Genomic DNA, 21,568 nt, shown 5'->3' with positions numbered 1-21,568 from the left:
TACCCCCTTGTAAGTGGGTGACCAAATATAGTAACACTGAATAGATATTGAATATATATAGAAACATTGAATAAATTCCCTGTCTGGGGTATTGGGCTGCATTTTATTGTGAGGTTAAAAGTTGCTCAGTAGCATGCAGCTGATACTTTAGGGTCTATATGGGGTGCCCCTACAGACTAGAGCCACACAGCATTTTGTCTGTGGTAGAGGAAATTGCTGTTCATAGAGAAATGGAGATACTTTATTATACTGTGGCTGCCCCTCCATTATGCTGTCCCCCCCATTCTTGATACTGTCCTGTACCACTTCTCTGAATATTCATTTCCTTTTTCCACCAAACCCTGTGGTGGGGGAAAAGAATAATGCCACCAAGTCTTTCCACTTGAGTTGTATGTGGCGACAAAAATGGGATGGGGATAGGACTAGACATCCTCCCTGTAGCCCCATAGGGGACATTGCAAAAAAAGAGCAAAGCCATAAGAGGGTCTGGGAGGAGTTTTCCAAACAGAACCCTAAGGTTTGGGTTTTGTAATGTCCGTGGATGTGGTACAGATGGGAGTAAAAGGGAAGAGGTAAGCAGTATGTTTGTGAGAAGAAAGATGGATGTGTTGGCACTCAGTGACACTAAGTTGCAAGTCTGAGTTTGGGAGGGTCTCAGGAGTGAAGAGGGGAAGGAGGAGAGAAGGGGTGGGTGGCTATACTAGTAAGTGAAGAGATACATAAGGTTTCTTCAAGGTTAATGTGGATGAAGGTGAAACTGGGAAGAGAGATGTGGGTTTTTGTAAGTGCATATGGGCCTGGTAGTGAGAAGAGCGTAGAGGAAAGAGAGGCTTTTTAGATGGATTTAAATGGGGGATTTGGGGAGGGGTGTTGGGGATCTTAGTGCTGGGGTTGTGGTGATGTGTCTAGAAAACAAGTTTATAGTAGCAGATACAGTGCTGGGGGGGGGAGGGGTTCATGTGAGAGGGGGTGGTGGATGGGGCATTGGTGGACTACATGGTGGGAGGAGATTTGGATGTACTTCATGTTCCATGAGGGAGGAGAGTGGGGCGAATATCAAATCATTATTGGTGGAGGATGGGTTGAGAGTGGAGGATGGATGGAGAAGGGGACATGGACAGAGGGTTGGGGGGAGTGAGAGATGGAGTAGAACTGGGGGTGGAGAAGGAGTGGGGATGGTTCAAGGAAGGAGTCATAAGGTGTGCAATGTTTGTGTGTGGAACGGGGAGGATGGGGGAGGGAAGTGGAGGAGGGGTGAGTGGTGGGATGGTGTTGCAGCGAAGGTTGTAGAATAGGAGGCAAGCATTTGCAGATTGGTTGCAGAGTAGGATGAGAGAATCATGTGGGGGGGGAGGTGCAAAGAAGGGAGTGGAGAAGTGGAGCATAGGATATGGAAGGCAAAGAAGGGAGCAGATGTGAGGTGGGGTAAGAGTATGACTGAAGATTTTGAAAGTAATAAAAAGATGTTTTGGAAAGAAATTAAGGGAGGAAGGGGAGGCAAATCAAGTGGAGAGGGGGTAAGAGGAGATTGTAGTAGGGGGAGGATGAGCCAAGTTTTTTAGCGAGTTGCCAATTGTAAGGGAGGGGGGGTTGTGGTGGAAGGTGCTAAGAAGGTGACAGTGGTTGGTGGTTGGGGGAATGGAGGAGAAATAAGGAAGGACGAGATGAGAGTAGTCATTAAAACGATGAGAGCAGGTAGGGCACCTGGGTTGGATGGGTGTCGTGAGGAGTGGTTTCAGAGGGATCGGTTTGTTGAGTGTGGTTGGGAAGGCTTGTGGGAGGGTTTTGATCGGGAAAGGAACGGGGGAGCGGTTGGTGAGGAGCAGTGAGGGTTTGGGACGAGTGGGGGTTGCATGGGTCAAATTTTTGTGGTAGGGCAGATGTGTGAGAGTTTTAGGAAAGGGTGGGGATGCTTTTTGGGCCTTTATGGGTTTGGAAAAGGCTTGTGATGGGGTGGACTTAGTGGGGAGGGCACTGTGGAGGGTGTGTGTTGCAGGTATATGGGAAGGGAAGAGGGCTGTTTAGAGCAGTTGGGAGTTTCTACGAGAGTAGTGGAGCCAGTGCTGGAATTGGAAATGGAGTGAGTGTTTTGAGGTAGGGGTGGGACTTTGCCAGGGATGTGTATTGTTGCCTTGGTGCTGGGGTAATGGGCCAGGGATTAGAGGTAGTTGTGGAGGGTGGAGAGGGGTAGGAGGTGGGCTGGTTGTTGTTTGGTGAAGACTGAGCTCGTGGCAGAATTGGGGGAGGGACTGGGGAAGTTGGTGACGGAGTTTGGGAAGGTGTGCAAGAGGAGGAATTTGAGGATGAATGTGGGTAAATGTAAGGTGATGAGATGTACAAGGGAAGAATGTGGCAGTAGATTGGAGGTGAGTATTGGGGCAGAGAGACTGGAGGAGCTGGATGGCTTTAGACGCTTGGATGCGGATGTGGCGGGAAAGGGGGGAGTGGAGGTGCAGGTGGAATGTAGATTGACAGATGCAAGTGAGTGCCTTGGGGGATTAGAAAGTGTAATAAGAAATAGATATTTGGTAATGGATGCTGGAAGGAGATTGTACGAAGGAGTGATTGTACCGCAGCACTGTGTGAGGAATAAACATGGAGTATAAAGGAGGAAGAGAGTTGGAGTTTGAATGTTTTTGAGATGGGGTGCCTGAGAAGTGTGGAAGGGGTTACTAGGCTGGATGGAGTGGGGAATGAGGAGGTGGGGTGGAAGGGGAGATGGGGTTGAGTGTTGGGATGGTTTGGACACATGGAGGGAGTGAGTGAAGAGGGATTGGTGGAAGAGATGTGGAGGAGTTGAATGTGTGGGGGCAACTGAGGATGGGATGGATGGATGGGGTAGTGGGGCATTGGGAGGGAGGGGAGTGTCTGTTGAGGAAGGAGGGGAGAAGGTGGAAGAGGGGGATGAGTGGAGAATGGTTGTGTATAGATGATGATGCTGTGATGCATGGAAGGGGATGGAGGGTGAGGGAGTATGTATGTATGAATGATAATTTGATGCATCCTGAAGGGATTTCTCCCCATCTTCTCTTTTTCTACATGAGGGGAAAGTGATGGGGGGTCACCGATTTAATGAAGCGGCTTTGCTGTGGATGTTGTGTGTCTTACTACACTGTTTCTGTCCCAGGGCAGTGGGCGAGATGCAGGGATGACCCATCATCCAGGAGGAGCCAAGATAAGAGGGAGGGAGGGGGTGAATGGGAGTGGAGCATATCGGGATGGAATGGGTGGGAGTGGATCTTATGCCTTTGTTTTTTTGGCTACCTCCCTTGTAAGGGGGGATAGTCATTGGTATATGTATGTATGAATAAATATTGCATGGTGAAGTAGGATGAAGCATAGGGAACATTTAAGGCTGTTGAAAGTGGTCAATATAAACTTTGCTAACTCAGGTTTGTACACAGTGCAAGAAAGACTTGACACCATGTGAAGTAGATTAAGGAAAGATTTGGAATGGGGAATGGCATCATAAGTTGTAAGTTGCTAGCTGTCAGTGGGTAAAAAATAAATAAATAAATGTAGTTGTTGAAATTTTACGAATCAGGCCTGTGGACCCCAAAAGAGTATAAAAAAGGAACACCTGTACATGTTAGTAGTGGGAGAATTAAGGTACAAACCTATGCATGCATGGAAGCAGCGTAACAAAGTTATACATGTACACAGCTTTCATAATAAAAGGTATTTATTTTCATGGGTACTAGGGGTGTGCCAATTCCCTTTTTTTCTGATGCAGATGCCAATTCCTATTTACCATTAATTGCCAATGCCCATGCTGATTCCTATTCACTCTTAGCTGCCGATGCCAGTTCCACTTTATATAATTACAATATATCAGTTTTAATATAAAGTAATTGAACTATGATTTTTACTTGCTTTATAATCTATTTACCTAGTTGTATTTTGCAGGAAGGGGAGCTGCGCTCGTGGTGTCCCACCTTTGTATCTCGCAGTGTCTAGTTTTCTCTTCAATTCATGGTTTTTGCACACACTATTTTTTCATCCAGTTTGTTCCAAATGTCCGCCACTCTATGTGTACTGGCTAATTAGTTCAACAAAGTATTCACAGAGGAAGCAGATGGAGATGTGCTAAATCTTCCATTTAAACATGTGCCTGAAATGGCAAATATGGAGTTCTCAATAGAGAACATTAGAAATGCCATGAAAGAGAATAAATCACCTGGACCAGACGGAATACATCCTGGGATAATGAAGGAAGGAAGGAGAGCAACTGGCAGAACCTCCTAAAATGTTATTTGAAAGGTCATACAATACTGGACAATTATCGATGGACTGGAAAATTACAAATAAATTGCCATATTTAAACAAGCAACCAGTTGTGACCAGGCAAACTACAGACCAATAAGTTTCAAGTATTGTGCATAAACTAATGGATTCACTAGTCAGAAAGTTTTGAAACACATGAAATCAAATCAACTATTTAGTTACAGGCAATTTGGATTCTTACCAGAGTGATCTACAGTTCTTCAATCAATAAGGGTATTGGACAGATGGACTCTGATATTAGATGAGAATGCTGCAGTGGACATAATCTACAAATCAGAATGGCGTGATATGGAAAGTGGTGTCCCTCAGGGGTCTGTGATGGGACCATTATTGTTCGTCCCTTATATAAATGATTTACCAGAAGTTTTAAAGAGATGGAAGTGAAATATAATTGTATGCAGAGAATACCAAAATTTACAGGCGAATCAAAACCCTGGAGGACATTGCTGTGTGACCAAAAAAAAAAAAAAAAAAAGTGTAAATTCATGAGCATTGGAAACTGTGGTGGAAGAAACTATGGATATAACATGAATGAAAAGATAACAGAAATAAGTACAGAAAAGGATACAGGAATAATAATTGATAGTAAGCTCCAGTTCTCAAATCATCTTCCAGAAAAGATAAATAAAGCTAACAGACTTGTAGGACTTATCACAAGAACCTTCGTCTCCTTGGATGAAGAAATGTTCAAGTCTCTATGTGGCGCTAATCGGCCCCCATTTGGAGTATGCAAACAAACCAAGCATGAAGGACACTGAAACTGTCGAAGGAAGGAGTGCAGCGGAGAGCGACTAAGCAGGTACCAAAACTTTGAGGAGAGATTGAAGAAACTGAAGCTACCATGCACGAGGCGATACGATTGAATCACTTAAGATCCTGACAGGAGTCTACGATGAGGACGTATGCAAAGACATTTTGGCACTGGGAAAATGGCAGAACCAGAGGACATCCTATGAAAATAGTGAAGACCAAAATTGGATGTAAGGAAGAACTCGTTTTGTAATAGAACAGCAAACAATTGGAATGCACTACCCACGTATGTCACAATCAGTTATTAAATTTGAGAATTAGATAAAACATGGAACAACCAAGATTTAATGTATAAGTATAGAGCTAAAATTCAACATAAAAATCTAAATAAAAAATAATTGCGCAGGTGTGCACTTCTGAAAAAAATGGAACCGTCCTGTAAAATTTCATCTTCCTATCTTACCTTTCAGATCCTGTGCAGCAGCCAGTGTTGCCTACAAGCAGGCGGTGGTTGCTATGGTCGCACTCATAATCCCAGACTGCACATCACACTGTTAGTTCATTGGCGCAAAAAGGCACAACTTAATGCAAATCATCACAGTAATGCAGAAACACTCCATTCACATTCACAACGTATACAAAACGACAGCTAGCACAACCCTCCGCTTCCACCGCTATAGTCATACTGACGAGCACACTAGTGCTCCATACAACTCTCAATCTATCACTTTGTCGTAGTGCTCAAGATAGGGTTCTTGTGCTTTTTGGATGGGGGGCTGGGCTTGGGTGGGGTGGAGGGAGGAGGAGGAGAGGATGGGGGTGAAGGGAGGGAGGTAGAGAGGATGGGGGATTGGATAGTGGAATTAAAATTGTGAATGTGTTTCTATTATGAGTCAAATCAGTGTGACTGACACCCAGACCTCTATCGCTTGTCTGTCTTGCCCCCCACTTCTGCCTCATCTCGCGTTGTTGTCCTTTCTGCCTGGATTATTTTTCTTCCGTCCTTTTTTAAATCGATACGTCACTGATGTGCAGACACAAAGTAGAACTCACAGTTTCGCTTACCATATGTGCATTACTTCCTCTTTATCAACACCTCCTCCTGCCCCGTCCTCTCTGCTTTGTGGCAACACGACGCCACTGCTAGTTTCCCCTGAACGCGTATAGCTTTATTGTAAATAGAATTTGTAATCTTTGTCAATTCATTGTATACATCAATTTTAATCAATACTGTATATTGTAAATATTATATCATATTCAAAGATGGCCATTGTATTATGGAATCTATTTGTATATAACATTATTTGCATATTTTGTATAGAACATTAATGTATTCATCGTGTATTATTTAATGATGGCGGAAATAAACGTGAAGTGGCACTACAAACGTACCCAGCAGACCACGAACCTGTAAAAATAACCAAAAAGGTGAATTTACCCCACACCTATGGTAACTCTAATTTCCTGCTGTATCGTTTCTCTCTATACACTAAACCCCCATAACCCACTCTCCCTCCCTCTACCCCATCTTAAATAACCTGCCCTCAAACTAACATTAGAGCTACGGAAATTGGTTCCATGTTGCTCCTCTTAAGCCAGTACTACTCATTTACCATGGTAACAAGTAACAATAGCAAATCCCTTCCGTTGTCCCCCTCTAACACTTCAAAATTATTCTCCTCCTTATTTCCATTTTCTCCTATTCGTCTTGCCCCTCGTTCTATTACAGCAATTTCCTGCCGTATCTATCACCCATCCTTCCTCGTACTCTCTTCGATGTGAAGTCTTGACAGCAAGGTCTTCGTAAACGTCTAAACTGAAGCGATAAGTGTTCCGACTCCGTATTTTTATATTATGAAATTTTATTTTACTTCTTTTATTTCTATATCGTGATATAAGATATCAATGCTGCATCCAAAAATATTACCAAGGAAATATTGAAGAGATGGGTTAGAAATTTCTTTCCTTTTCCGGGATACACTTTCCGTTATAGAAAATGGACTCCGGGGGTCCACTTTCCACTATAGAATATGGACCCACTGGGTCCATTTCCCGCTATAGAAAATGGACTCCGGGGTCCACTTTTCACTATAGAATATGGACCCCCCGAGGTCCATTTTCCGCTATAGAAAGTGGACTCCGGGGTCCACTTTCCCATTATAGAATATGGACCCCCCGTGGTCCATTTCCCACTAAAGAAAATGGACTCCGGGGTCCACTTTCCACTATAGAATATGGACCCCCTGGGGTCCATTTCCCGCTATAGAAAATGGACTCCGGGGTCCACTTTCCACTATAGAATATGGACCCCGGGGGGGTCCATTTCCCGCTATAGAAAATGGACTCCGGGGTCCACTTTCCACTACAGAATCTGGACCCTCCGAGGTCCTTTTCCCGCTATAGAAAATGGACTCCGGGGTCCACTTTCCACTACAGAATATTGACCCCACGGGGTCCATTTCCCGCTATAGAAAATGGACTCCGGGGTCCACTTTCCACTATAGAATATGGACCCCCGGGGGTCCATTTCCCGCTATAGAAAATGGACCCCGTGGGAATATATGACAATGTGATGTTTGACCCACACACATTCCAGGATGTTGATAGTAATGACTATCATTTATCTTATATTATTTGTTTTGTTATAATTTCCCAGATAGCAAACGCACATAGATCCAACGTCAATTCAACGTTGGCACAAATGTTGGATCTACGTTGGCATATGACATGGGTTCAATGTCATTTTGGTCATCAACATTACGTTGAATCAATATGGATTTCCAACGTTGTTTCAATGTGGAAATTACATCAATTCGATATTTTTTCCACTCAAATGATGCAGCATCTCCATTCACCAACATAAATTCCACGTGGATATGACGTTGCACTGACATAATTCCAACATAAATCCCTCATTTAGCAGATGTGAATCCTTCATTTTACAGATGTATATCCAACGTATTTCCAACATGAACCCTTCACTTTGCAGATGTATATCCAACATATTTCCAACAAGAATCCAACATGAACCTGATAAATTCAATCTCTTTTGATGCTCATGGAACACCTCAAAATCCTCATGCAAATTTCATATTGATCCTTGGAACACTGTGTGAAGGCTACAGCATGCTGTTGGGCTAGGTAGCATTAAAACACAAAACTTTAAGTACCATTTTTCACAAAAATATAACTATTGCTTGAAACAGTAGAACATATGAAATTGCATGCACCATAATATACTGTATTCAATTAAGGTTATACAATGCATAAATCCATAAAAACTGAGTATCTGGCTGTTTACATTGAATAAAACTGACTTCCTGGCAAATTCAGCAGGGTTCTGGCAACAAATATCTTGAAACAAATGTATGGAGATTCAGGAAAAGAGAGTAATAACCCGGATAATATTTGGGGGGAGACGTTCAATACTAATTGTACATGTAGCTACGGTTGGAGTGTAGGTCCTGAAAAATATACTCCTTCAAAAATTGGTATAATTTAATGTGCTTTTTTTTTATCTTACCATGATCGACAACTGCAATTCAGTGGTTAGCGAAGATACATAGTGTCAACACAAAAGCATTCAAATAGAGAGTCCTGCTGTTTGAAAACTTGGAAAAATTTGGAATGAAAATACTGAATTTAATGCAAAAACCGAAAATATATTCCAGCTTAGAATAATTTTTCCACCATTGCATATGAAAAGTTTAGAGTGGAGTAACTCACAGAATAGCAGCATTTCTGTTATGTTCAACATTCCCGAGTCCCTATTATACTTGTTAATCTAGTCACTGTAAAAATTTGTCCCTTGCAGTTTCTTGAGGTGTGCCATATTGATAATTGACTATGCTCCACAGACCTGCTGCAGCTCATTGTTTATGTCAATATGATGACAGCCTCAAAATCTCTCAGAAGACTAACTGATAAGAAAATGATGCATGATTGCTGCATCCAATAATCAACAAAACAAGTGCATTAAACTAAACCTGTTTGGTCATTGAAAAAGTCAGTCAATGTTGCACAGGACTTGATTGATAGAAAGCACCTTCAATTTGTCAATTGCTGCCTACAAATGTGTAGGAAGGAAAGGTGTTTCAATTTCTAGGCTTTTACATTTATAGGGAGTGATCACTCAATCCCCATCACTCCCTTAAAACTGCCCCCGGGAGAGCTGTCAACCCCTCCCCATGTTAACAGAATTTCCTTTGCATTTGCCTTAGATCAGTGGTTCCCAAACTGGGGGTAAATTACCCCCCAGGGGGGGTAACAAATTTTCGGGGGTAATGGAGGGGTGACAAAAAAATAAATAGAATAAAAAAATATATATAAAAAAAATTGAGAAAACATTGCAGTACCCGGCTTTAGGATTAAGGTTAACTTAGTAGGTGTAGCTGTAAAACTGAAAAAAAAAGTTTGGGAACCACTGCCTTTGATGGAGAGTGACCACTCTCCTGAAATCAAACTATGGAGAGTCAAAATACAGCTCTCCAGCAATTTCTAGGGAAAACTGGTAATAATGGATTACATTCTGACCATCATTTGCACTGAATAATACAAGATTCATCAGGGTAAAGCGTTTAGAATAAACATTTCAGTCAAATGTCTTTATTTTGACATGTGTCCATGTTACATCCACAACAAGATACAAGTTACATACAGAATGCATAATCTTTTGTTCTATGACAAAACATTCAGTAACAATTAAGTGATGAGCCCCTTTTTCTGACCTTGAGCAAATTTACTATTGCATAATTTACCTGATTTACAATCACAAGCACGAATATTTCTTTGTCGCGGCTCGTGCCGCTTAAATTGTTCTTATCGGCTTAAGAAACCTGCACAGCGAAGCTATAGCGATAATCCCATACCACACATCTGGTCATATGGCTATTTCCCGAAGGTTGAGTGTGGTTGAATTTTCCGCCAAAATCATCGGAAAATTAAAATTCCCGGCTCTGTGCAGGCATGCGCATTGTCGACCCCACCTCCCCCTCCCTACCCCCTTCCTTCTCAGCCGGCTGCCCGGCTTGCTGAGCCACTTCAATGAGAAATGAAGGCTTCGCCTGTGGGAGGAGGGAGGGACCCTAAATCTGTGCAGGTTTCTTAAGCCGATAAGAACAATTTAAGCGGCACGAGCCGCGACAAAGAAATATTATCGGCTGAAAGAAACCTGCACAGCGAAGCTATGCATGAGACGAGGACAGGTGGGAGCAGAGGTGAAGCCTGATTCAAACCGTTATTACGTGTGTCTTTCCCATGGGAGACTTGTTAATGTTATCACTCAGTAGAGGGGAGAAAGAAACGTCAAGTACCCACGCCGAAGAATGTGACATGCACAACATTGTACTGTTCACACAATGCGTAAATTATACGAAATTCGTAACCTGTTCAACGGTTCCTGGCCCCTCCCCATCCCTAGGTCGCCCTTTGCTCCCTCCATCTTTTTTTTTTTTTTTTTTTTTTTTCTTATGAGATGAGAGGGGTGGAGCCGTTTCCATGGCGACACATGGGACGGGGGCGACCGAGTGGGAGAGCCACCGTGTCCCCAAGGGAGTCGTCGATGTCCAGCCCCTAGGTCCCGCTCCACAGGGTGGAGCGGGTGCGGAGAAACGCCAGCGATGCCACAAAGTCCCAGATGCTGTGGGCGTGCGTGCAGGGCATGGCCCGGGTCGGCTCTCTCCCAAAAAGCGGAAAGGCAGGTGCGCCCGGGACCTCGGGGTTAGGGGAATCCTAAATTTCGAGTTGTAGAAGAGATGATCCTTGGAAATCTCTTCCGTGTGGTCCACGTAGTCTTCGAACGCACGGACCGGGCGCAGTGGATGTGGGCGTCCTCCCTCCCAGAAGGATTGTATTCTGAGAGGGCCAATCATGTCGTCCGCTCGGCCGTTCCTGGCCAGGAATGTTGGTGATGGAGAGAGGGTTAGGGCCGAGCTGTCCTCCTCCAGTTTGGAGAAGGACGAGTGGCGGGTGATTGCCGCCAGCTGTGAAGCCCTGTAGTCCGTAGTCAAGGCGAGCAGAAAGACGACACGTTGAGGGAAGTGTTCTTCCTCCATAATGGCCCTTTCGAACGCCAGGTACTGCAGAAGACGATGCAAGGACCAGGCCAGGACCGGTTGATGTCTCGGCTCTCTCGAGGCGCTGATCCCTTTCATTAGGAGGGTTCGCGCCCTCTGTGGCACGGATGTTCATGCCAAAGCGTAGCGGATCAGTGAGGGCTGTATAGTGAGGCAAGATAGTCGCCGGTGCCCTGTTGGTGGAGGTAGCCAGCCAAGTCAGGAAGTCCGGAACCGTGCTGGCGGAGATGGTCACCATCGCGTGTCTCCGAAGGTAGTTCCGGAATCACCGTCAGCAGGACCCACACTGCCGCACTGAGGACGGAAAGTGAGCTCTGAGCATCTTGTCTGCTGTCACTGTAGAGAAGAGTTGGCTGAGAGCTCCCCGTAGAAACTCCAAGTATTAAGTTGGAGAGGCGCGGTAAGGCTGTTGGCTAGGCAGGCTGACCCCAGTAGAAGGGGAGAAGGGCCCCATCTCATTAGCTCCCCGAACCACGGCTGGGTTGGCCAGTAGGGAGCTATCAGGAGGACTTGACCCTTGAAGGACCTGAGGGTCTGCATCACCTTCAGCAGGACTAGTGTCGCTGGAGGAAGAAAATGAATACGTACTTCCAGCTGTTCCAGTCCTCCGAGAATGCGTCCGAGCCTCCTGTGCGTGTCCTTTGGATGCAGGTGAGGTAGAGGGGGAGCTGGGTCGTGTTTGGGGAGCCAAACAGGTCCACCTCTGGGGTGCCGTAGCGGAGGGAGAGGGACTCGAACACTTGTGGGCGTAGTTGCTACACTACGTAGGTCTCTTGAAATCCCGAGCCAATAAAGTCTCTGTGTGGGAGCAAGGGCAGACCCGTCCCAGTCCACCCCGAACTCCACGTCCGCCAACACTCTCGGAGCCACTGAGATGTCGGCCGATGCACCCTCTCCGGTGGGCAAATGCATCAATTAGCCGTCTAGGAACATAAGCAAAGACTATATACGAAAGACTGGAAGGCACGAAAAAGGTGTAAATAGCCTAACTGATTACTCATGAGTTTAGTTACTTCAACCAACGCTAGAGATCGCTGTGCTTTATTCGGAAAGAATTAGCGGGCTTTTTGGATCGTCTGCATGTTTACATTTCAGCCATATGTCACTTGGAACACATGGTTGGTTCAAACGGTCCAAAAGTTCTCATCCTGAGTTCATGTACCATCGGTTTCCTAAAGAACCACAAAGGTAAGTGTATATTGTACTGCCAACATTAAGTATTATAGACATATAAGTGTCATTTTATTCATTAAGTAAAATTGTAAATCAACATTCTCTTCTTTTTTGATAGATGTTCAAAGTGGATACAAGTAACCGGTATATCGACATTAAGGAAGAAAACACCTACACAAATAAAAGTCAAAGGATATGTAGCCATAATTTTTCTCAACGGCAATATGCATCATCAACCCGTTTGTGCCCCAATGCATACCCAGATCAAAATTTGCCTGCTGAGTGAGTCAATGCAGTTTTATATATACATTATCATAAGATTACAATAATTAACATTGTTTGGTAAGAAGTAATGATTTTCATTATGCGTTATATTATCTATCAGATCCAGCACACCCATATGAGCCAGAAATAACCAGTATGGATGCAGGTAAGTGCTTGATCAATGTGTAAATAGTATAGTACAGTTCTAAGATTAATTGAAATGACTTTATTTTATTAGCACATTGCATTTGAAACAAAACATTAGTTGTCTCTATATATTATATATTTCTGTATTACTTTAAAGTTTAACATTATTTAGAATATTCTTTCATTGCCATTAGCTAATTTTTGTATTTGCACAAAACATATTTCAACTTGAAATTACAAACTAAATTCTGAGCATAGATACCTTACATACATTATCTGTTTATAACTACAAAACATCACATATATTATTTTACAGATATTGACCAGCACTTGGATACTGCAAGTACTTTGCAAGTACTTTGCATCACCAGCAAATTGAAATGGAAATCTTGCCAAGTTCATTGGATGAGAACTTTGGTTAGTACCGACCATTTATTAGCATTGCATAATTCTATAAGACCTGTAAATCATAAAAAGTAAGCAACATATGTCAAATTGCAACAACAGATATTAGTACCACAATTGAGTCCACAGTTATATAGATGTTTTATAGACCTGCTTCACACTCTTGGCATAAATGTGATAATGTGATAAGAATAGAAATTGTTCTGGTAGGTGTTCTTTGGAATTAATAAAATTATGAAATAAAACCTAAGCTTTCATTTGCCCATATTACCACATATAATACCCATGAAGACAAATGATAAAGAAATTCATATGTATATAAATCAAATAAGATATATATATATATTATGTGTGTGTGTGCGTATGTATATATATATATGTGTGTGTGTATATTATAATTTTTTCTTTATATTTTATGAAAAATTCAGAGGTATGAAAGATATCATATATACGAGATATTGTCAAATGTCAAGTATGTGAAAGCAAATACTATTTGCACAGTAATGGTTACAAATGAAGTAAAAAAAAAAGTATTGAACTAAAATAATAATCATATACAAGGGCGAAAATATCAATCAATATATAATTCTAAAAATATATAAAATACAATAAAATGGCAACAATAGCTATCGCTTCGATTTTAATTTTTCAACCGCTCAATAGATGGCGTTAAAACCCCAATAGTCTAGCGGTATTTGGCATTAATTCTGGCTACATATTTTTGCTAAACACCTTACGAACCCTTCCTGTCTTTCTTTTATAGTCTTTGAACATAAGTGTGGAGACGCTTGCTTCTGTCCAGCGTACGCCTACCACTCTCACTAGTTTCGTGAAGATCCTCGGGGTAAGCGAGAGACCGAAAGGGAGTATGCGAGGCCGAGTTCGTTTCCGAGCGACCTCGTCCGTGGGCGTTAGTCAAGAGGCTTCGTCCTGGGTGAAGACGTTCCCTGAGCGTCTCCCGCTAAGACAGGCCTGGACCCTCGGTATGTGTCCAACTCACCTCAAGTCTTCCCGCGGGAAGTCCTCGAAGCCCGTGGCGAGCGTTCTCATCCAATAGCTATGGCAGTTTGTGACGTCTCATCACCCACAAGCGGACTTCTATATGTTTAATACCTAGTGTCATCATGTGATTATACTGTGACGTCACCGGATTTAATCATGGCGCCATAGGATCGCCTCGTGACGTCACAGGGACACAACTGACGTCATAGGACTACATCGTGACGTCATTTTATCACAATGACGTCATCTTATCATACCGTGACATCCCTGAGTCCCAGTGAGCGTCGAAATAAATTTCAACATGGTAAACGTCTCGACCATCATGACTGTAGATTAAATTAAGTTGAATAGGAAAAGTCATGTTCATGTCAACCTGATTCACAGTGGGCGTTGAAGTTAGTTTTAACATGGTAAAATTCTTGACCATCATGACTATAGATTAGCTTAAGTTGAACAGGAAAAGTCATGTTCACTTCGTCCAGAGTGACAGTGAGCTTTGAAATTTATCAAACATGGTAAAATTCTTGACCATCATGATTGTAGATTAGCTTAAGTTGAATAGGAAAAGTTATGTTCATTTCGACCTGAGTCACAATGAGCGTCGAAATTAATTTTAACATGGTAAAATTCTCGACCATCATGACTGTAGATTAGCTTAAGTTGAATAGGAAAAGTCATGTTTATGTCGACCTGAGTCACAGTTAGCGTTGAAATTAGTTTTAACATGGTAAAATGCTTGACCATCATGACTATAGATTAGCTTAAGTTGAATAGGAAAAGTCATGTCCATTTCGACCCGAGTCACAGTGAGCGTTGAAATCAATTTTAACATGGTAAAATTCTCGACCATCATGACTAGATTAGCTTAAGTTGAACAGGAAAAGTCATGTTCACTTCGTCCAGAGTGACAGTGAGCTTTGAAATTTATCAAACATGGTAAAATTCTTGACCATCATGATTGTAGATTAGCTTAAGTTGAATAGGAAAAGTCATGTTCCTTTCGACCTGAGTCACAATGAGCGTCGAAATTAATTTTAACATGGTAAAAAACTCGACCATCATGACTGTAGATTAGCTTAAGTTGAATAGGAAAAGTCATGTTTATATCGACCTGAGTCACAGTGAGCGTTGAAATTAGTTTTAACATGGTAAAATTCTTGACCACCATGACTATAGATTAGTTTAAGTTGAATAGGAAAAGTCATGTCCACTTCGACCTGAGTCACAGTGAACGTCGTAATTAATTTTAATATGGTAAATTTCTCGACCATCATGACTGTAGATTAGCTTAAGTTGAACAGGAAAAGTCATGTTCATGTCGACCTGAGTCACAGAGAGCGTTGAAATTGATTTTAACATGGTAAAATTCTCGACCATCACGACTGTAGATTAGCTTAAGTTGAATAGGAAAAGTCATGTCCATTTCGACCCGAGTCACAGTGAGCGTTAAAATTAATTTTAACATGGTAAGATATTTATTTGTCGCGGCTAGTGCCGCTTGAATTGTTGTTATCGGCTTAAGAAACCCGGAAGGAGGGTGGTGCCGTGACCGGTATGTGGAGGGTGTGGACGCTGAAATTGCCGGTTGTCGAGTAAAGCCCTCGTGCCCGGCGGATAGCGCTCGACCGTGTCATAAGGAGCGCCACCCACCGTATCATAAGACACGTCCCCCTGTCCTCCGAGAGGCCCGGGTTCTAACCACGGACGGCCCGAAGACGTATGGGGAACGGGTTACGAGTGGGAAAGGCCAAAGTCTACGCCTAGGGCCTGACTATGCAGGTTGTGAGACGTGAGGGGACCATTGATGGTTTGCAGGTATGGGGCTGCCGAGAGGCCTGATGACCCTCGGGGCGCCCCTTTCCATACCATAAGACACGTCCCCCTGTCCTCCGAGGTGACCCGGGTTGATTACCAGGGACGACTTGGAGACGGGTGCGGATTGCGCGCGTATAAAGGACAAAGTTTACGCCTAGGGCCTGGCGAAGCAGACCGTGAGGCATTAAAAGGCCATTGATGGTCGGAGGTATGGGGCTGCCGAGAGGCCTGATGACCCTCAGGGCGCCCCCTTCCGTATCATAAGACACGTCCCCCTGTCCTCCGAGAGGACCCGGGTTGTATACCAGGGACGACTCTGAGACGGAGGCGGACTGCGCGTGTATAGATAGGGCCTAAAGAAGCCGGTCGTATGGCGTTTAAGACTATTCCTGGTCGGAGGTGGGCTGCCGAGAGGCCTGATGACCCTCGGGGCGCCCCCTTCCGTACCATAAGATACGTCCCCTGTCCTCCGAGCGCAGCAAAGGGCACAAACCGGAGCACAAAGAAGGCAACGACAGGGTCACTAATAGGGTAGTCGAAGAACGGTATAAACCGGCAATCATGCAGAAAGCGCTGAAAACTATCAGTCGAATAACCAGCAGGAACGGACTTACTGGCCCCTAGGCCAGCTGTTGGCGTATTGCTCTGTCCGTTCCGCGCAGTAAAGTGGCTCAGCAAGCCGGGCAGCCGGCTGAGAAGGGAGGGGGAGGTGGGGTCGACAATGCGCATGCCTGCACAGAGCCGGGAATTTTAATTTTCCGATGATTTTGGCGGAAAATTCAACCACACTCAACCTTCGGGAAATGACCATATGACCAGAAGTGTGGTATGGGATTATCGCTATAGCTTCGCTGTGCAGGTTTCTTTCAGCCGATAATAGAATATTCATTATCACTGGAAGAAAATGGACAAAGGATAGATAACTTCCCTGACAGGTTAAGTCCTCATCATGAATTGGATATATTTTTGTATATCATTCTTAGGTCAAAATCAAGTCATCAGAAAGATTTGGCCTTGAAAAACATTTAAATACCTATTAACCGAGCCTATTTTGGTATCCATGTTACACTCACAATGTGGAGTTTCCACCAGTGTTCGAGAGGTGATCAACACAAAATGATGACTTGATTTATCTCAACTTTAAATTAAAATTTTTGGTAAACTCAGATTACAATTCTACACCTTATGTAGCACATTAATACAGTTCAGTGTGGAGTGACCCACATAAAAAATGATCATGGCAACCAACCAGGCTAACAAGTTGCAAGTGAAAGACGCCCTGAGACGGTGGAAGGAACGAGTTAATTGAGGGCAAAATATCCACTTCCAATGTTAAATTTAACAACATTTTGATCAACAACGCCCGACCCGGCTTAGGGCACCGCGGACGGACTAAGTGATGTTGGCCGACTGCTGGTCCACGGTGGGCGGGGTTAGCGCGCACCTTCCGGCTGACGTGCCCCAGCCCGCCGCTGACCGTGGTGTAGGACCCCGTAAACGGACTAAGGGATGTCGGCCGACTGCTGGTCCACGGTGAGCGGGTTAGCCCGCGCCTTCCGGCCGACGTGCCCCGGCCATGTCGCTGACCGTGGTGTAGGATCCGGCGAACGGGCTAAATGATGTCGACCGACTGCTGGTCCACGATGGGCGGGTTATCCCGCGCCTTCCGGCCGACGCGTCCCAACCAGGTCGCTGACCGTGGTGTAGGATCCCACGAACGGGCTAAGTGATGTCGGCCGACTACAGGTCCACGGTGGGCGTGGTTGCCCACTCTTTTTGGCAGACGTGCCTCGGCCTGGCCGCTGACTGTGTCGGAGCACCCCGCGGACGGGATAAGTAATGTCGGCCGACTGCTGGTCCATGGTGGGCGGAGTTGCCCACAACTTCCGGCCGACGTGCCCCGGGCCTGCCGCTGATCGATGCGGAAAACCCCGCGGACGGACTAAGTGATGTCGGCCGACTGCTGGTCCACGGTGGGCGGAGTTAGCCCGCATCTTCCGGCCGATGTGCCCCGCGGACAGGCTAAATTATGTCGGCCGACTGCTGGTCCACGGTAGGCGGGGTTAGCCTCGTTGGGCCAGATTTTGGGACCGTTGACCAAGGTTGGGACATGGAGGCCCGGTTAAGCCCAACTTCTCGGCGTGACGGAGGACGAGGCAAAGGCGAATTTCCCGTTCATATGAGGTCGGCAAGGGAAATCCGGGACCCGACATCCGCAACTCTGGCATCTCGCGTATATAGTATAGGGGGTGGGTATCCCCGGCCGGGAGACCGGGTGCCTCCCAACCCCGCCCAAACCCGGCGGAGGACACCGCGAACGGACTAAGTGATGTCGGCCAAGTACTGGTCCACGATGGGCGGGGTTAGCCCGTACCTTCCGGCCGACGTGGCCAAAATCCGAAGGTGACCGATTTAGTTCAAACTTGGCCCACAGAGAGAGAGTCGAACACAATGCACAGCAAGGTAGATATGAGCAGCCTGAGCCCAAGGGAGTAGAGGTGGCACCCCTCTAATATTGGGCCTTTTCACCAAGTAATCATATTGGGGCCTCAGGCACCCATACCGTGGGCCTGAGTGGTGTCAGATTGGACTCCACGGCAGCCCTGGCTGCCATCGACCTGTCGGTGAGATGGCGGGTAAATTGGAGCAGGTGACCAAAATGACCCAAAATTCCCAAAAATTCAAATTTAGACGAAAATTCGAAGGTGACCGATTTGGTCCAAATTTGTCCCACAGGGAGAGAGTCGGACACAATGTGCAGCAAGGTAGACATGAGCAGTCTGAGCCCAAGGGCGTAGCGGTGGCACCCCTCAGAAATTGGGCCTTTTCACCAAGTAATCACTCCTGGGCCTCTGGCACCCATACCGTTGGCCTGAGTGGTGTCAGATTGGTCTCCACGGCTGCCCTGGCCGCCCTCGACCTGTCGGTGAGATTACGGATAAATCGGAGCAGGTGACCAAAATGACCCAAAATCCCCCAAAATTCCAAGGATTGTGACTCCACGACCCAGGGTGGTGTGAAGGTATGAGAGAGGGTGGACTTTTTTTTTTTTTTTTTGGATCTTTAAGGCTATCGACCTATAATGAGGTCATTAAGCCTGGTGTGAACCTGCGATCCTTTTTAATCTACCATTATAATTTCCACAATAGTCCTGTAGTGCGCAAATAAAATACTACTTTGTCAATAAGTAAACGGTCGTCGGTCAGAAGATTTGTGGTGCTTAGTTGAATTTTCTTAAGTTTGCAGTGTTGTATAAGCGCTTTGCGCTGTGTGTTGTATCTTGAGCAGTGTATGAGTATGTGTCTTATGGATAGTATAGTGTTGCAGGTGTTGCATTGTGGAGGAAATACGCCATTAATGTATGGGTTTAGGTGGGTGAGGCGGGTCGAATTCATCCTCAGTCTTGCTATGGCGATTTCCTCCTGTCTGTTATTTCTGTATGATGTCGACCAATCTGTTATGTGTTCCTTTTGTTTGTGCGAGATGTCGAGATTGTTCCACTGGAGTTGCCAGTGGGTGTGTAATTGTTTTCTTAAAACAGAATTGAAGGTTCCTATGTCCAGGGGTATGTCGGTAATAGAGTCTATTTCTAAGGCAGTTTTGGCTAAGGTGTCCGCTTTCTCATTCCCGAAGATCCCAATGTGACTGGGAACCCAAGAGAGAGTAATGGACTTGTTAGTTATCGACAATGTGCTAATGATTTTGCCCAAGAGGAAGTTCTCCATATGGTTACCTGACTTAATTGACTGAAGTGCACTTAGTGAATCTGTGAATATGACGAAATTACTATGTGTGTCAGATTGAGCATATTCTAAGGCTTGATATATACCGTAGAGTTCGGCGATATATATGCTCGTATGGTCCGGCAATCTGAACATCATCCGGGTTTGGTTGCAGTATAACCCTGTCCCAGTTTTGGGGCCGCACTTGGAGCCATCAGTGTACAGTGCCCTGTGGTCATTGTACTTTTGGATGGTCTCCAGGGTCTTCTGTCTCAGTTCTTCTGTGGAAGACGTCTTCTTCTTGAGGTCTTGATTGATGTTGACCTTCGGGGCGATGTTTTTCCACGGTGGTAGATGGGTGGCTTCCAGCTGTTCTATTGACCACAGTGGCACTGAGTACTGCTCACACAAGGATCGGATCCTGATGGAAAGGGGATTTAGGCTGGAGTTGGTGAAGTGCTCGTGTTGTTTGATGGTCTCCTTGCAGGGATGTTGAGGGATGCGAAGCGCTTTGGCGACGTATCTTAGGGCAAGGAGCTCGCGCCTGTAGTGGAGGGGGGGTACGTTTGCTTCGACCTCCAGCCTCTCGATCCTTGTGCAGCGTAGTGCTCCAAGTGCTATTCTTAGGCCTTTGTTTTGGATGATGTTCAGGGGTTGTAACGTGGCTAGTGTTGCCGAACCATAAATCTGACACCCATAGTCTAGTTTTGATCTAATTAGGGACTTATAAATCATTAGCAGGGATTTCCTATCTGCTCCCCAATTTGTGCCCGTTAGTTTACGTAGCAAATTAATTCTCTTGTTGCACGCATCAACTAGGTATTTTACATGGGCCTTCCAGTTTAGCCTGGAGTCCAGTCTCAGGCCAAGAAAAAAGGTTGAATTTTGTACTGGAATGGGAGTACCATGTAATTGCAGATTTATTTCTGCCTGGGCTCTGCGTGAAAATACAATTACTGTTGACTTTAATTCCGAAAACTTAAATCCCCATTTGTCAGACCAGTCCTGGAGCGAGTCCAGGGCCAGTTGTACGCGAGAGCCGGAAAACTTGGCATTCGGAGAGGAATGCCAGATTCCGACATCGTCAGCGTATAATGAGTATTTAAGGTTCCGAGGTGGAGCGGGTAGAATATCGTTTATCAGCAACATAAAAAGTGTGGGACTTAACACACTTCCCTGTGGTACGCCATTTTCTTGGGTGCGTACTGTTGAATAGTAATTTTGAATTTTGACCGAAAATGTGCGGTCTTTTAAAAATTTTTGAATGAAAATAGGGAGATTCCCTCTAAGGCCAAGTGCATAGAGTTTTTCGAGGATACCACGTCGCCATGCCATGTCGTAGGCTCTTTCTAAATCCAAAAAGCAAGCAACAAGATATTCTTTCCTCTCGAAGGAGGAGAGGATATCTTGTTCTAATTTGACTAAATGGTCAAGACTACTTCTATTTTTCCTGAAACCACATTGGGCAGGAACTATTAAATTTTGAGATTCTAGTATGTATTTCAATCTGTTATTGGCCATACGTTCTAATACTTTGCATAAGCAGTTGGTAAGCGCTATAGGGCGATAAGAGGAAGGACTCTTTGGGTCCTTCCCCTTTTTGAGAATAGGTATGACGTGGGCATGTCTCCATGTTTCTGGGAATTCTTGACTAATCCAAATTGTGTTGTATATTTCTAATAATTTTTCCAGTGAAATTGAATTCAAGTGTTGCAGCATCTCATACCTAATCTCATCTGGGCCAGCAGAGGTTCCTCTACACGAGCTTAAGGCTTGTTTAAGCTCGTGTAGTTGGAAGGGGGTGTTATATTCGTAGTGTGTCTGTGTATGGAAGATCAGAGGTTCTGCTTCCCGTGTTTGTTTGTGTTGTAAAAAGGTTGGTGAATAGTTATTCGTGTTGCTTGTTTGCGTAAATGTGTCTGCGATTGTGTT

General features: G+C 44.7%; 1 protein-coding gene across 1 annotated transcript; it reads left to right on the top strand.

Moving 5' to 3' along the window:
• The first annotated feature begins 12,044 nt into the window (after positions 1 to 12,044).
• On the top strand, positions 12,045 to 13,420 carry LOC143038765 (uncharacterized). Its single transcript, XM_076208294.1, has 4 exons — positions 12,045 to 12,296; positions 12,400 to 12,563; positions 12,667 to 12,711; positions 13,009 to 13,420. Exons 1-4 carry the CDS (start codon positions 12,208 to 12,210, stop codon positions 13,170 to 13,172), a joined length of 462 nt encoding a protein of 153 aa, XP_076064409.1. The 5' UTR covers positions 12,045 to 12,207; the 3' UTR covers positions 13,173 to 13,420.
• Positions 13,421 to 21,568: the final 8,148 nt, after the last annotated feature.

The sequence above is a fragment of the Oratosquilla oratoria genome, chromosome 25, assembly GCF_046742065.1.
Source record: "Oratosquilla oratoria isolate Oo_2021 chromosome 25, ASM4674206v1, whole genome shotgun sequence".
Lineage (NCBI taxonomy): Eukaryota > Metazoa > Arthropoda > Malacostraca > Stomatopoda > Squillidae > Oratosquilla > Oratosquilla oratoria.
Note: the sequence above shows the minus strand (reverse complement) of the source record. Positions and strands in the feature narration are given on the sequence as shown.

What these genes read in the sequence shown, in the direction of transcription:
- LOC143038765 (XM_076208294.1), top strand. Translation starts at nt 12,208, where the DNA reads ATGTCACTTGGAACACATGGTTGGTTCAAACGGTCCAAAAGTTCTCAT. An exon ending in TTTCCTAAAGAACCACAAAG is followed by an intron (nt 12,297 to 12,399) that starts GTAAGTGTATAT and finishes CTTTTTTGATAG; the next exon opens with ATGTTCAAAGTGGATACAAG. An exon ending in GATCAAAATTTGCCTGCTGA is followed by an intron (nt 12,564 to 12,666) that starts GTGAGTCAATGC and finishes ATTATCTATCAG; the next exon opens with ATCCAGCACACCCATATGAG.